We start from the raw sequence: 14,226 nt of genomic DNA, 5'->3' as shown, positions 1-14,226 counted from the left end.
TCCTAGATAGTTGCACACATTTGTGAGATATCCCACTGCAATTCTTCTCCCTTACTTCCTCTTGCACAGAAACGAGATCAAGACAGAGAAAGTGTAGCTCGCAAGGCACAACAAAATCAAAATTCGCTCTCCCTTGGTGCTTCGGGGCCTCCCATGCAGAGAAGCGTGCGCACGCACGAGAGAGAGAGAGAGAGAGAGAGAGAGAGAGAGAGAGAGAGAGGGGTAAAAACATCCTCCTATGTGCATGCTTATGTTCACAAATGGCATTCCCCCCCCCCCCCCCCCTAAAGCCTTCATGCTTGTAGCAAAAAAATATCTCCCTCTCTCACTCCCTCCACGCAACATCTCTCCCTTTCTCCCCTTATAGCCTTGAATTGTTTCGTATTTTCCTTCCCATTCAAATCAAGGCATCTTTGCAGATACCTCCTAATAAAGCCCAAAAAAAAAAGTTTCACCCACATATTAGCAAAGTGAGAAATGACCAACGGAAGAAAACTCCATAAATTTTTAAACTACAAAATTTGAACGAATTGTTAGAACAAAACACGTTTGTATGCTTGATTTTCCTTTCATGAGAGTAACTTGGATTTAGTTCATATTTCCTTCATCCAAGTGTACACCCGGGGCGGTCACTTATCAAAAGCTCCTTATCTCGCATGTGTTTAAGGGGTATTAATAATACCTCAATATGCATACAATGTTTACACTATGAGCTTATTTTTAAAAAAATTGTATCAGCAATGCACGAGGTTTCTTAAAAACAAAGCTCCAAAACCATGACTCCACTCCAATAGAATTACCAGTGTATCTAACCTTGCCAACCCGTACCAATTTAGAACATACATATTTCCAAGACTGCACAAGCATATTACCAGTATTTCCACATAATTTCAATGGAGCAGCAGAGAACAATTTATCCACAATGACATATTCCAAATACCATCAAAGTATAGAATATCTCTATCAATTAAGAGCAGAGAACAATTTATCCACAATGACATATTCCAAATACCATCAAAGTATAGAATATCTCTATCAATTAAGAACCATAATAATTTGGACCGGTATTTATTAGAGACCAGCATATGGTAACTCTTCCACAGGATAAAATTTACGTAGTGTTTCAACCTTAAAGCCGCTTTTCTAATCGATTCTCCCTCTTTTTGCTTGAACTTATGGATTTGTGAGACCGTATTGTGAGCTATCCCTCTTTGAGAGAATTTCTCCACAAATTCATCAAATACCTCCTGTATGGTCTTGAAATCCCTTTTCTCAATTGAACCAAACCAAGTGGCTGCATCTTCCTCCAAGGTGAGTCCAAATCCTGCGAACCACGTGGAAAATTCTAGGACTTCCTCTGCTCTAATGATGCGCACAAGTGCTGCCACGTGATCCCTCATATTACTATTTTTGGAATATTTCTTGTTGACCCATTTTTGGACTTGAGATGGTTTGATCCTATAGTGATCCACCAATCTAAGCATAGGATCCTCCATTCCTCCTCTATGAGCTCTTTTTGGCCTAGAATATGGTACATGTTCCTCACCTAGGGGTGCTCCTAATCCATAATTCTTGATTGGTCTAACAAGTGGTTGTTCCTCTGCGCGTTCTCGTTCTCGTTCGTGATGTGGTGCTTCAGTCCTCGTCAGATTTGACGTTCTTGTTCCATTTTTATCTTGGTATTGTTGATGGAGTGGTGGTATTGGTGGTGCTTCTAGCCCTGACATGGCTTGATACCCCCTTTTTTGTCTAGTTTTGGTGTTGCAAACTGCTCGAGCCATGCTTGAAATGAAAGTGGTGAGGTTTGTAAGTTCTGAGGGTTGGGCAATGGCTGTCTATTTGATTGCGATGTGGTGTCGTAATCATCTCAGAAGGGATTTGTAGATGATTGTATCCCGAAAATCCATCACGAAAGTTGTAAGCTTCCTTGTCCGCGACTCTCTCAATCATATGATCTATGATGGGTAAGGGATAGTTGTCTCTAATTGTAGTATTGTTTTCCTACTTGAGATTTACGCACTCTCATAATTTGCCGTTCTTTTTGGATACTACTACAATTGGTGACATCCACTCCGTGTTTGATCTCATAGATAAACTCTACCTCTTTAAGGTTATCTATCTCCTTTTTTATTTTCTTTGCAAATGTTTCATTGTATGTATATAGATGTTTTCTGCGTGGTTTAGCATCACTCTTAAGGAGTATCATATGTTAACATATATTCAGATCCACTCCCTTAAGATCTTTGTACGACCAAGTATTGCTTGACAGTAGCTATCAAAATCTGCTCTTCCTCTTCGGTGAGATACGTGACTAGTAAGCCGGTCTCAGTTCATCCCCTAGTTCAACAAGGCCAATCCTCTTTGCATTTGCAACCCCATCATACGATGTTCCCATTTCTTAAGGTTCCCTCATTGGTTGCTCAATCACAATGTGTCGGTCTTGAATGGTGATTGTCACGGCATCGTGACAACCCTTTTGGTGCACACTCCCCTCAATAAAAGGTTGGCCACTTGAAGGCATGCAAGCATGGCCCCTATCCAAAATTTCCACATCATCATCATCGTGCAAACGGTGCAGCCGCCTGCCGCCAGGGGTAGCGTCCATGACCGCCACACCATAGCCCAAGAGATTCGGGCTCTCTCATTCCACACCATCGATGCATTTGGGAGGTGCCTGTTTCTAGATATATACCATGAACCACCACCTCTTGACTGCGTATATGGGGTAAGTCCTCATGCCACGTGGCATCACAAGATCAACTGGTTTTCAAAACCCCCCATTGCCACCACACAAACTTCAAAAAAATGATTTTTTTTGTCCTAACTTTGATGCTCACCGGTCGGATCGAGTCGTAACTCACACAAAAGAGCAGCATAAGACAACAAATTCTATATATATTATACAAAATGTAAAGAAATGACACATTACCGCCATTAGCAATCACATCAGAGTGAGTGAAGATATGTTGAACTAAAATTTCTTTTACAGTCTTCTTACCAACCTCCACTTTAAAATCCAGCACTCGTGCTTTCCATGCAAAACAAAAAAGATTTGTTGTAGAGGATATTTTTCTCTGTTTTGGATGCATCAAAACCCAAGAACCTTCGATATCCTTTGCCCTTCCCATTAATTTGCAGTGATGGAGTTTGAGATGGAAATAGAGCTTATGGTGCTGCTTGCACTCCTTGGTAGAATCATATTGAGGTTAGTTGGACCAATCTGCTTCAGGGGGACATGGATCTCGATCCATGTTCTAACATCATTTTGCACAATCTTATGGGGTAGCTCGCATAAATGTTTCCTAAGCTATGGGTGCACTTTTTCCTGAATTTGGGTCAAATTTTTCAAACTATGGGTGAAAATGACCATTTGGAGATTGAAATCCCAATTTTCATTGATTTTTGATGATTTTAGTGTCCATTTTACCTCAAACTTGTAGGGCACATTTACCAAGGCAAGATTAGTCTCACTGTACTAAAATTTCCATGTTATCACATGTTGGAGGACATAGATCCCAATCCATGTTCATCAATATTTTTTTATCTATGATCACTTCGACTCTCCTCTGATATATACATAAAAGTATTTGAATTATTAAAAATCCTCTCTGATTAACCCACACCTTTGAGAGATATCAAGGACAAACTTTCATGTGATTGAGGTCTTTGTTGCCATATCATATAATCATTGTATCAAAAATCAGCTTGTATATTACATATAAATGAAATTTTGGAAATATCCCATCAACGCAAAGTCACAATATGTCGGGGTAAAATCATTGTGCCTTTGCCTGGGGTGGTTGAACGTCCGATGTTCGTCCGCTAACTAACCAAACTAACGTTATTCTTCATATACCAAAGAATAAAGAGCTCCTCACATCTTGCAGGCTTGCTCCACCCACACAACACGATCCCTCCTCTTCCCTCTCCCGTACCACACAGTGCACACATGTACTCTTTGTACCACACCCTCTTTTAACTTATATCAAAATTGCGACGATCGGCACGTGTGCCATAGATTTTTGGTGATTGGCACGAAAGTGATAGAGCTCGGCTATGGAAGATCAAGCTTGGCGATGGTACATCCAGAATGCATTAAATTAACGTGATAATTTTAAAACGACATAAGCAATCAAAGTGCAAATAATACAAAATAGGTAGATTGATACGATGCATATATTCTGTACAATGAGCTGTGTGATTTTATAGCACTATGAGAGTGTAGCCTCAAGCCACATGTTGAAACACATGTCCTAATACATGGCATAGGAGGTGGCACTCTTAGGTGAGAGGTAGTGGCATGTAGATGGCACATAGGTAGTCATGCAAAGTGTATATATGTATGTATATATATATATATAGAGAGAGTTTCTTCCTACTAGGGTATGTGAGAGTAGCACCATTAGAGGTAGTTCACATAGGCATTGGATGGAAGCGGGTTTAACCCTATCAATCGCCCCCTTAGACCTAATTTCATCCTAGGATTTCCCAAGATACATCATGCTTGGATCTCAATGGATTCAACAAGTCATGGTTTACACAAGGCTTTCTTAGGTAGATGCATGGGTTCACATTTGGATGCATAAACATGGTTCTCAAATTGGATACATTATGTTTTGCTCACATTTGGATACATCGTGCAAGTGTAGATGGTAATGTAGTATGTAGGGAATCATCATACATCCTTAGCGTAATGTGATTCTCATTCATCATGTCATAGTTGTGGCATGCTAGTGGTGATGCTAGTCGTTGACATTCTTATAGTGTCCTCCCCTTCACAATGAAGTTCTTCTTCTTGTTTGATCTTTGCCAATACTACACTGTTGCAACTCATCCATGCTAGTTGTCTTTGGCAACTCCACCTTTGATGTGATTGTCAATCTTCTTAAGGAAGGGATACATATCTTTATATACAACTCATGTGTATTGCATATTTATGACCCTACAGATTTGTGCTCTTATTTGATTAAGTATTTGGTGTGGTTTTGTTCATAAAAAAGAGACTTGTGGGAACCAAGTTGGTGATGCTAACTTTTGGCTTGGATGGGACTGATGTGGGAACAAGGCCTAAAAATGAAATAAGCCAAATTAGTTTTGGAGCAAGTCGTGGGTGCTTCAAGTTCAATGGTGGTAATAGAGCCACATGGATGCAAGGCACAATGGCGCACATAGACGCTTGGCATTCACAGAGTTCGGATCATAGCGAGTCCAGGGTTTGGACGATAGCTTGTGCCTTGCTTGGCCCCAAGGGCATGGGAAAAATTCTACACAGACCTGCAAGGATAGCCTTCAAGGCCGTCAGATAGTGTGGGCCAATTGTGCATCCTTGATAATGTTGCAACCGATGGGTAAAATTGTGGCTAGGTTGATGATGTCGAGCCAGTATAGGCTGAGATTCACTTCAAGATGGGCCAAGCCAAGGTTAACTTAGGTTGAGCAAGGGAGAGCACACTAAGACGATGAGAGCTCATAGGGCAATGAGAGCTCACGTAGCTTTTACAGGTTGAGAGCTCGTGTAGCTATAACCGCCAGGATTAAGGCTTGAGTGGATGCACTTTAGATATAAGTTGTGCATGCAAGAGCTCAAATTTTGATAGCAGGTAGTGGAAGCTTAATGAGAAAACAATAAGCAAGTGGGAAGCAAGGCTTTGGTGGCACACAATACCTTACGCTGATGTGTTGATGGGCAAGTGGTAAGCTAATGATTCCTCCAAGGGCATTTTATAGTAGGTGTGGCTAGGGGCAAAGAAGCAAGCAAGGTTGGTCACCTATGAATACCGCCAAGCAAAGGCGTGGGCAACAGATGAATCATCAAAAGCTGGCGTGTAATGTCGTGCAAGGCCTCCTTGAAGTGATATTTCAATTTAGTTAAAAACAAAACATACAGGCCTGCACTTGTCCTTCATCACACAAAAAAAGACCTTACTGAATGCTCAAAGTAGTCACACTATGACACCTAATATCTTAGAATATGTGTAAAGGGAGATGATAAATGATCTTTTCAATGATGATTTTGAATATGATTGCAATGAATCTTACAATAGCATTGTGATACCACTTGTAAGGCTCAATTCAAGACGGATAATAATTAGTTGCATTCATAATTTAAACATTAACTTAACGTGCTAATTTAAAAATGACGTAAGCAATCAAAGTGCAAATAATACAAAATAGGTAGATTGATATAATGCATATATTTTCTACAATGAGTTGTGTGCTTTTATAGCACTATGAGAGTCTCAAGCCACATGTTGAGCCACATGTCCTAATACATGGTGGCACTCTTAGGTGAGAGGTAGTGGCATGTAGGTGGCACATAGGTAGCCATGCAAAGTGTAGGGTTGCTTCCCATAGAGTATGTGAGAGTAGAACCATTAGAGGTAGCTCACATAGGCGTACGATGGAAGTGAGTTTAACCCTAGCACAGAACCGGATCGGATCTCGGCTCTGAAAGCTCGATCTTGGCAAACGATAGATCCAAAACGGTGGGGTGGAACAGGATATGAGCTGATCGATCGCATCAGGAGAAAATCTGGCAAATCTCGAAGCTCAACTTCCTCACCCGCGTGTGCAGCCCATCTCAAGAAGAGGGAATCTTGAGAGATAGATTGGCATCTCTGCAGAAATAGGAGAGCTTGCTGCAGCAAATGGAAATTGCAGGAGAAATTGGCTAGCAGAATCGGGGTGAGCACAAACGGTGGGGTGGAACAGGATATGAGTTGATCGACCGCATCAGGAGAAAATCTGGCAAATCTCGAAGCTCAACTTCCTCACCTGCGTGTGTAGCCCATCTCAAGAAGAGGGAATCTTGAGAGATAGATTGGCATCTCTGCAAAAATAGGAGATCTTGCAGCAGTAAGTGGAAATTGCAGGAGAAATCGGCTAGCAGAATCGGGCTGAGCACAAAAATCGAAAGCCAAGCAGGTGTATAAAATCAAGCAACATGGAATCTTGCAGAGAATCAAGCAAAGGGGGAAGTCTCAATCAAGCAAAGGTAGTTGCAGTAAATCAAGACTGCAACATACGATTTTTTGTAAAAATTGGATATGAATCGAGTAAGTAGAGCCGAGACAATGAAGCAAATTATGATCAACGATTTTAGACACTGCAAATAAATTGAGCAACGTGTAAAGAAGAAAATTGACATCAAGGGCAACAAGTAGCGGCCATCAAGGCCTTCTCAAGAGCAGCATTGTGAAAGGAATAAGCATGCAATTGAGGAGCTCGACACCAAGAAGCAGCAGCGTCTCCTTTTGCTTTAAATGTGGTGTGTGATTATCTTTGTGTGTGTACACACACGCGTGCACACACACACACATCAAGGAGCATCTTAGAGCTCACGGGCCAAAAATTGGCAACACTAGCTTCGAGCATGAAGTCGGGTAGCAACCGATGAGCATTGGAAGAAAAGCAATAGAATGTAGTAGAAATGGAGCATGAAACTACCAACTCTATAGCAATTAAAGCTTGGAAAATCAAAGCCAAGATTTGAAGCTGCAAATTTGGTAGCACTGTGGATTTTGCAAGTTTAGGTTTAGGTTTAGTCAGCTTCTTTGTCCTCCACACGAACGGTTCCCACATGGCCACCACCACCAGGAGCTTGGGCTTCTTGGTGAACTTCATGAGCACCTTGATCCCCTCTTATGTCCAAAGCAAAATCATTGGCTCTATTCAATAAGTTCGCGTACATATCACCTCCCATACTTGGTGGTCGATCACAGTGAGTACTAATATGTTCAAGTTCTCCACGATTGTAGCATGTAGGAATAAATCTTCTACCAGGATACACACCATGTCCACGTCCAAGATTTCCAATAGGTGGTGGAGCTTCATATTGTTGAGGACCCCCTCTTCCCGCTTGTGGTGGAGCACCTCTAGCATAACCACCGCTTCCACGTCCACCTCCAATGATATTTAGGTGCAATTCTTACATCGTATTCATTATGTTTTCCATATTGTGTTGCATTTCTTCTATATCCATTTGCCTATGGGCTCCCTGTTCACCCTCGCCTCCACTCGCTTGAACTTCTCTCTCATCTCCCCTTCTTTCCACTACATGGTTCGCAATTATGTAGTGTCTTCCACTCCTTTTGCATGGCTATGGCTATTGCTTTTTCAAAAGTGGTTGGTCTCCTTAACTTCACTTTGAGCTTTAAACTCCCTTTGAGGTTGGCAATCGAACTGTTCTTCTTTAACATCATTGGTGGAGTCTCATCTCCAAGAGATACACACAAACGATCCCAAACACGTGTAAACTGGTTCAGGTAATCATCAACACTTTGATTCTTCTTCTGCATATGATTCAGAATCTCATGCCAAACAGTATCTTGCTCCTCTCCTTCTCTAAAGTGACTCAAAAAAGCATGCTTAACTAGGTTGTAATCAAGCACAAATGGTGGATTTTGTGCTTGCGGTTGTGTCTCAAAATCTTGCAACCACCCCCTTGCATCACCTTGCAAGGTGTAACCAAAAAGATACAGCATAACGACAGGATCCTGTATGCCACGTAGTAAACATTCCACTTCAATATCCTCGACAAATGCATTAGCATCTTCATGTGGCAATCCATGAAATTTAGGAAAGCTTTGCGCCATCTTTGTTCACCACAAAATCCCTTACATGTGACAGTGATAGGGTAAGTATGTTGATGGATCGCTCCGGTACCTAATCCAACTCACACTGGGTAACCGGGCCCCTAGTGCTTGGCTTCACAAAACCTCACAACCCTCAACAAAGGCTGCAATCCAATTCAATGACCACCTCAATTGTTGCCCACAATTTGCACATACATAGGTGGTTGTCCCAAAGGACCCACGACCATATACATCATCATCTTCAAGAACTGCAATCCAAAAGTATGCGTAGAGTTCTTGCCCCCCTCGGGTGGGGGCACCAAAAACTGACAAGGAGGATTGAAACTGTTTCACCTCTATAGCATAGCCTGCTTTCAGCTTGGAATGGACACTCACACACCCAAATAGGTCCTTCTTCACTCGAATTAAGAGGCAACTCATGGGAATTACAAGATCCCGCCAACCCAACAAGATGTGTGTAGAGAGCGGTGACGATGAGGCTTGGGATCATAGCAAATGCCAACCAAGCCGATGTGAAGGTCCTCCAAAGATGATCAAAAGTTCAGCCAACAAACACACATACTCATACCCTCTCATACTCAACTAGATTCCCAAATCTCTCTCACTCTTCCTTACACACTCAGCCCCAATGGAACACACACACACACACACACACACACACACACACACACACACACACACACAGACAATGTAGAAAACGCCTCTATCTTCTTCACCAAAACACCATGACCATGGAAGAAATCTTAATCACAGAGCACCCAAGATGATCCCTAAACATCAAATTGATAAGAGAAAGGAGTAATTCACTCTTCAAAGGTGGGGAAGAAGAGAAACAATGCGACAAATGGGTGCGGATTGCACACACACACCACCATGAATCCTCTTGGCTCCCTCTCTTAGAGAAATCAATTCTTTGTTTTCCCATTTTCAGAATTAAGCCCCCCCTTTTGTTTTCCACGGCATGTGAGCTAATGTGTCAAAAGTTAGTCAGTTTGAATTTGACCAATTTTTTACCATTTTTTACCTATTTTTGCCTATAAAAAGCCATTGTCTATGGGAATTGGAGCAAACAGTTACCAAAAATCACCGAATTTGTCATGATGATTCCTAAAGTCATTTCATATCACTCCATTTCAGAATCCATCATTTTCTATACAGGATGCACGTGATCTGGATAAAATCTGCAAGGATATAGTCGAGGTGCACGGGCGCCTACACAGATCACGTGTTTGCGCATGAGAGAGCATTCTTTATACTTCCACTTGTTTTACTGAGACTCAAAAGCATATTTAAATCATGTACAAGGAATTCTAGAAAACCATGATGTCACAAACAAGGGTCCAATCCCTCCAGGGAATATGTAAATAATAGTGACCTCGATTGAGCACGCTTGAGTATGTACATGACATATACATATGCGACTTATTCCAACCAGTTTGCAAGCATTTATAAACTCCTTAGGTGCTTTCTTAGTCGCATAAGAAAACTTGTCATAACTTGCCAATCCCGTAGTCTACTAGATCATTCATGATCAACAGCAATACTTTCCAAGGCAAACAAAGAGCGCATATCATCCCCAGAAGTTACCTCTGCATGTAAAGTGACATTTGAGTTGTGGTGCTCTTTAAGAAGTATATCATCTTTCACAATTGTCATCATTCTTGGCACATACTTCTTGAGCATGTATCCATTAACTCTAGAAGAGTGCATGGTTCCATCCCAAATCAGCAAGTTGATAAGTGCCATTCTTCTACTTCTTTGCTACCATGAATGGACCCTCCCATTTGATTTGATTTTTCTTTTGAAAGGTGCTATCCAATCTGCTATTGTATCGTAATACTATTTCACCCTCCTCTATTCTCTTTGTCCTTCACAGTTTCATTGAACCTTCTTTGTTGATCATGCTGATTTTTCTCATAATGCTCAAAAGCAATAGTACGATCAAGTTGTAAACATTGTAAATGCAAAAATCTCTCTTCAAGCATGTCCGTTGCCTCTTCATTTAACTTTATAAGCATCTCAATGGAAGGAATCTCAACTTCGATGGGCAACAACGCTTCCTTTCTAAACACCAAGTGAAATGGAGAAAATCTTGTTCCTGATTTCAGAGATGTTCTATAAGCCCACAACACACATGAAAGTTCAAGATCCTATGTGCTACTATGACTTTGAGTCATTTTGGTAAGTATGCTCATAAGCTCTCCATTGAATCTTTCATTCATTCCATTGCATTGCAGATAATATGGAGTGGTGTACCTATGTTGTACCTTCAATTTCTCACATAAATAGTTGAGATCAACTCTCCACAAAAGCCTGGACCATTATCAGAGAGCAATTCCAATGGCACACCAAACTTATAGCATATATCCTCGAGATATCCCCATACACAAACTTTCCAACATCCTTGCTAGTGATCTTCTTTACTGCCTTTGCCTCTGCCCATCTTGAAAAATAGTCAACTGCAGTAAGAATATAAAATTTTCCTCTACCATTCATAGGCAATCGCCCTATTGCATCAAGGCCCCATTTCTCAAACAAACCATAAGCCAACATAATGTTGCGAAGTTCAACTTTGAGTACTCTCTTACCCATACGTTGGCATGGTAAACACGATTTGCACCAATGATGGACATCCTTTTGTATGCTTGTCCACACATACCCTTTGTGTAAGATCTGTAAAGTTGCCTTCATTGCAAAGTGTCCACCACAAGATCGCTCATGGTTCTCTTCTAAAATTCTATAAATCTCTTCCTTCCAAGGTACACGACGTAGCACCAAATCACTCCCTTTCATGAAAAGAACATCATTTCATGAAGCACATATTTGCCCGCTTTCCTCCTGAATGCATACTTCTTTGATGCTAGAATGTCTTGAGGTAGAAGGCCTGTCTGCAAAAACTCTTCTTCTTTTGACAAGGTTTCTCTTCCATGATACATAGCCTCAGCATCTTTAATGACAAACACTCAGTGATCATCTTCTGTGCAGCATTATGAGCTTCTTCATTTTTGGAACTATGAACATGCATGATACTCCAAGCTTCAAATTGTTTCACCAATTGCTTCACTTTGCAGACGAAGGCCCCTCAATTTTGAATTTTTGTTTTTCCACTCCCAGAACTTGCTTAACCACTAGTAAGGCATCACCCCTTATTTGTAAATGATAGATTCCAAGTTGCAAACACATTTGTAAACCACTTTGCAGAGCAATGTATTCATCCTCATTGTTGCTTTTTGCATCAAGATTTAGGCCTTGCTTCCTAATCAAAACTCCTTTGGGATCATAAATTACAATGCCTCCAAATGCTACATCATGACTTTTCCTATATGGACCATCAAAATACATGAAGCATGCATTTTCAAGTTCTTGTATTCTTATCCTTTCTTGCTTCATGGCTTCTTCTTTGATCAAAAGTGAACTCTCTTTATACGCAAGAAGATATTCCAAAGTAGCTCTAGTGATTTCTTCGACCATAAATGAGAATTTAAACTCTTGAAGCTCAATTATCCATTTCATCACTATCTTTGACATGTTTGAGTCACTGAACAATTGAGGAAGTAGAGAATAGCTCGTCAAGAAGGTAAAAGGCCGTGGTAGTAGATAATGCATGAATCTTCTACAAGCATATACAACACTAACCATAACAAGCTCCTCTTCAGAATAACCTCTCTCAATAGAATTCTCAACTCAGTTGGCACAATATACGGGCCTCATATACTGTAATCCTTTCCCTTTTTGTAAAAGCATGGCACCAATAGCATCTTCTCCCATTAATGGATTCACATAAAACTCTTTTTCCCAATCTAGAGCTTGCATAGTAGGAAGAGAACCCAAAATCTCCTTGACTTTCTCAAAAACCTCTTCGCATTCAACGGTCCAAATTAAGGGGTCAACTTTTGCTACTTGTTGTAAAGGATAGAGAATTGATAGGGACATGAATCTACTCATATACCTAATTTTTTGGATAAGAGTGGCTAATTGCTTTGTATCCTTTGGGGATGGTAGAGACATTAATGCTTTGACCTTCTCAGGATCTGGATCTATTCCATTCCCTGATATCACATGTCCCAAAAGCTTGACTCTAGATTGTGCCAAATGACCTTTCATTGGATTTAATTGTCCTCCACAATCATCATATCGTCTAAATGCCATATCAAGCTCCATACAATGATCTAGTTGAGTATTATACACACAAAAATCATCGATAAAACCTTTAACAAACTTCCCCAAATATAGAGTGAACACCCGATTAGCTCTTCTTTGATACTCGCCAGGTCCATTGGTAAGCCCAAATGGTAGGACACAATAACAAAAGCATCCCCATGGAGTTGTGAAAGTAGTCTTCTTATGATCTTCAAGAGCAATAGACATTTGCAAATAATCTGAAAAACCATCGCACACACTATATCGTTCATGTCATGCAGCTGAGTCCAGAACTTCATCAATAACAGGAAAGATAAGGATTCTTCTTTATGGCTGCATTCAATGGCTTATAATCAACACAGACTCTCCATCTTCCATCCTTCTTGGGGGTCACCACAACAGGACTTACCCATTCTCCATTATCAACAAGGCATATGAAACCTCCTTCCAAAAGCTTATTCACCTCTTCTCTTAAAGCTGCCATGTGCTCATGTTTAAGCCTTCTAAGATTTTGCCTAATAGGTATTGCCCCATCCTTGACTTCAATCTGCACATCCTTTCCTTTAAAACCTCTTATTTCTTGGAGGTGATCAAAAGATTTGGGAACTTCTTTAACATCCGTAAGAACTCATTTCTTTCACCTTCAGAAAGATCTGAACATAGCATCTTTTGTAACATGTCTTCCTTGACCACAAGATCCACTCTTGGTTGCATAAGCTCTTCTAGTTGCTCATAACGGCTTGACATACCTCCATAAGCTGACACTTGAAAGACCCGAGTATCCTCATCCTTTTCCTCTTCAAGAAGCAAATAAGAGACATCCACTTCATTGTCAGAGCTAGAATTAGTAGTACTACCCTCGTCGGTTGATTGCTCTCCACTTGAAGTTGAATATTATTCATCCTCATCCTCTTCATCAATTTCTAGTGGCAGCTTGCTAGTCATATCAAACTTCTTCTTACTTCCTCTCTTGTTATAGATAGTAATGGTTCCATGTCCCCAATCCTGGATAGATCCCACTGCTCTCAGCCAAGTTCTCCCAAGAATAAGAGGAAAAGCTCCAAGGCCCGCAAGAATGACATGACAATTGACAAGTGTCTTAATATCAAATGCCTCTACTTCAAGGTTTTTGATAACTGCCAAACATTTGACTTTAGCATGATTGGCCAAACGTATTCTAAACTTTGAGCCACTTGAAATGATAAGTCCCAACTTCTCCACACAGGATTGGGTGATTACGCATATTTGGGCACCACCATCAATATAAGCCTCACCCAATCCTTGCCCTTTATGCCAAGCATCTACAACTTGGCAAATGTCTGGCAACTTACCAATACTTAAGACCCTCACAGATCCATGCCTTGGCTCCTTCTCAATTGGATTTACAAGCCCCTTCCATATGTGTTTGAGTTTAGGAACCATGTTTATGAGTTGCTCAAATGTGACATTTGCTTTCCTTCCAACAAGGTCCTCCTGAAGTTTATAGGGATGC

General features: G+C 40.8%; 2 protein-coding genes across 2 annotated transcripts; both read right to left on the bottom strand.

Annotated features, from left to right (window-relative positions):
• Window positions 1–8,033: 8,033 nt before the first annotated feature.
• LOC147439011 (uncharacterized) lies at window positions 8,034–8,594 on the bottom strand. The gene has a single exon (XM_086483953.1). The coding sequence runs from the start codon at window positions 8,592–8,594 to the stop codon at window positions 8,034–8,036; it is 561 nt and encodes a 186-aa protein (XP_086340079.1).
• A 3,060-nt stretch (window positions 8,595–11,654) lies between these two features.
• Window positions 11,655–12,122, bottom strand: LOC147439010 (uncharacterized). Its single transcript, XM_086483952.1, has one exon. It carries the CDS (start codon window positions 12,120–12,122, stop codon window positions 11,655–11,657), a length of 468 nt encoding a protein of 155 aa, XP_086340078.1.
• Between the last annotated feature and the right edge of the window lie 2,104 nt (window positions 12,123–14,226).

The sequence above is a fragment of the Adiantum capillus-veneris genome, chromosome 16 (genome assembly GCF_014529385.1).
Source record: "Adiantum capillus-veneris isolate H3 chromosome 16, ASM1452938v2, whole genome shotgun sequence".
Taxonomy (NCBI): domain Eukaryota; kingdom Viridiplantae; phylum Streptophyta; class Polypodiopsida; order Polypodiales; family Pteridaceae; genus Adiantum; species Adiantum capillus-veneris.
This window is presented reverse-complemented; position numbering and strand designations above follow the sequence as displayed.

Excerpts from the sequence above, each read along its gene's own strand:
- LOC147439011 (XM_086483953.1), bottom strand. The coding sequence starts at position 8,594 with ATGGCGCAAAGCTTTCCTAAATTTCATGGATTGCCACATGAAGATGCT.
- LOC147439010 (XM_086483952.1), bottom strand. The coding sequence starts at position 12,122 with ATGTCAAAGATAGTGATGAAATGGATAATTGAGCTTCAAGAGTTTAAA.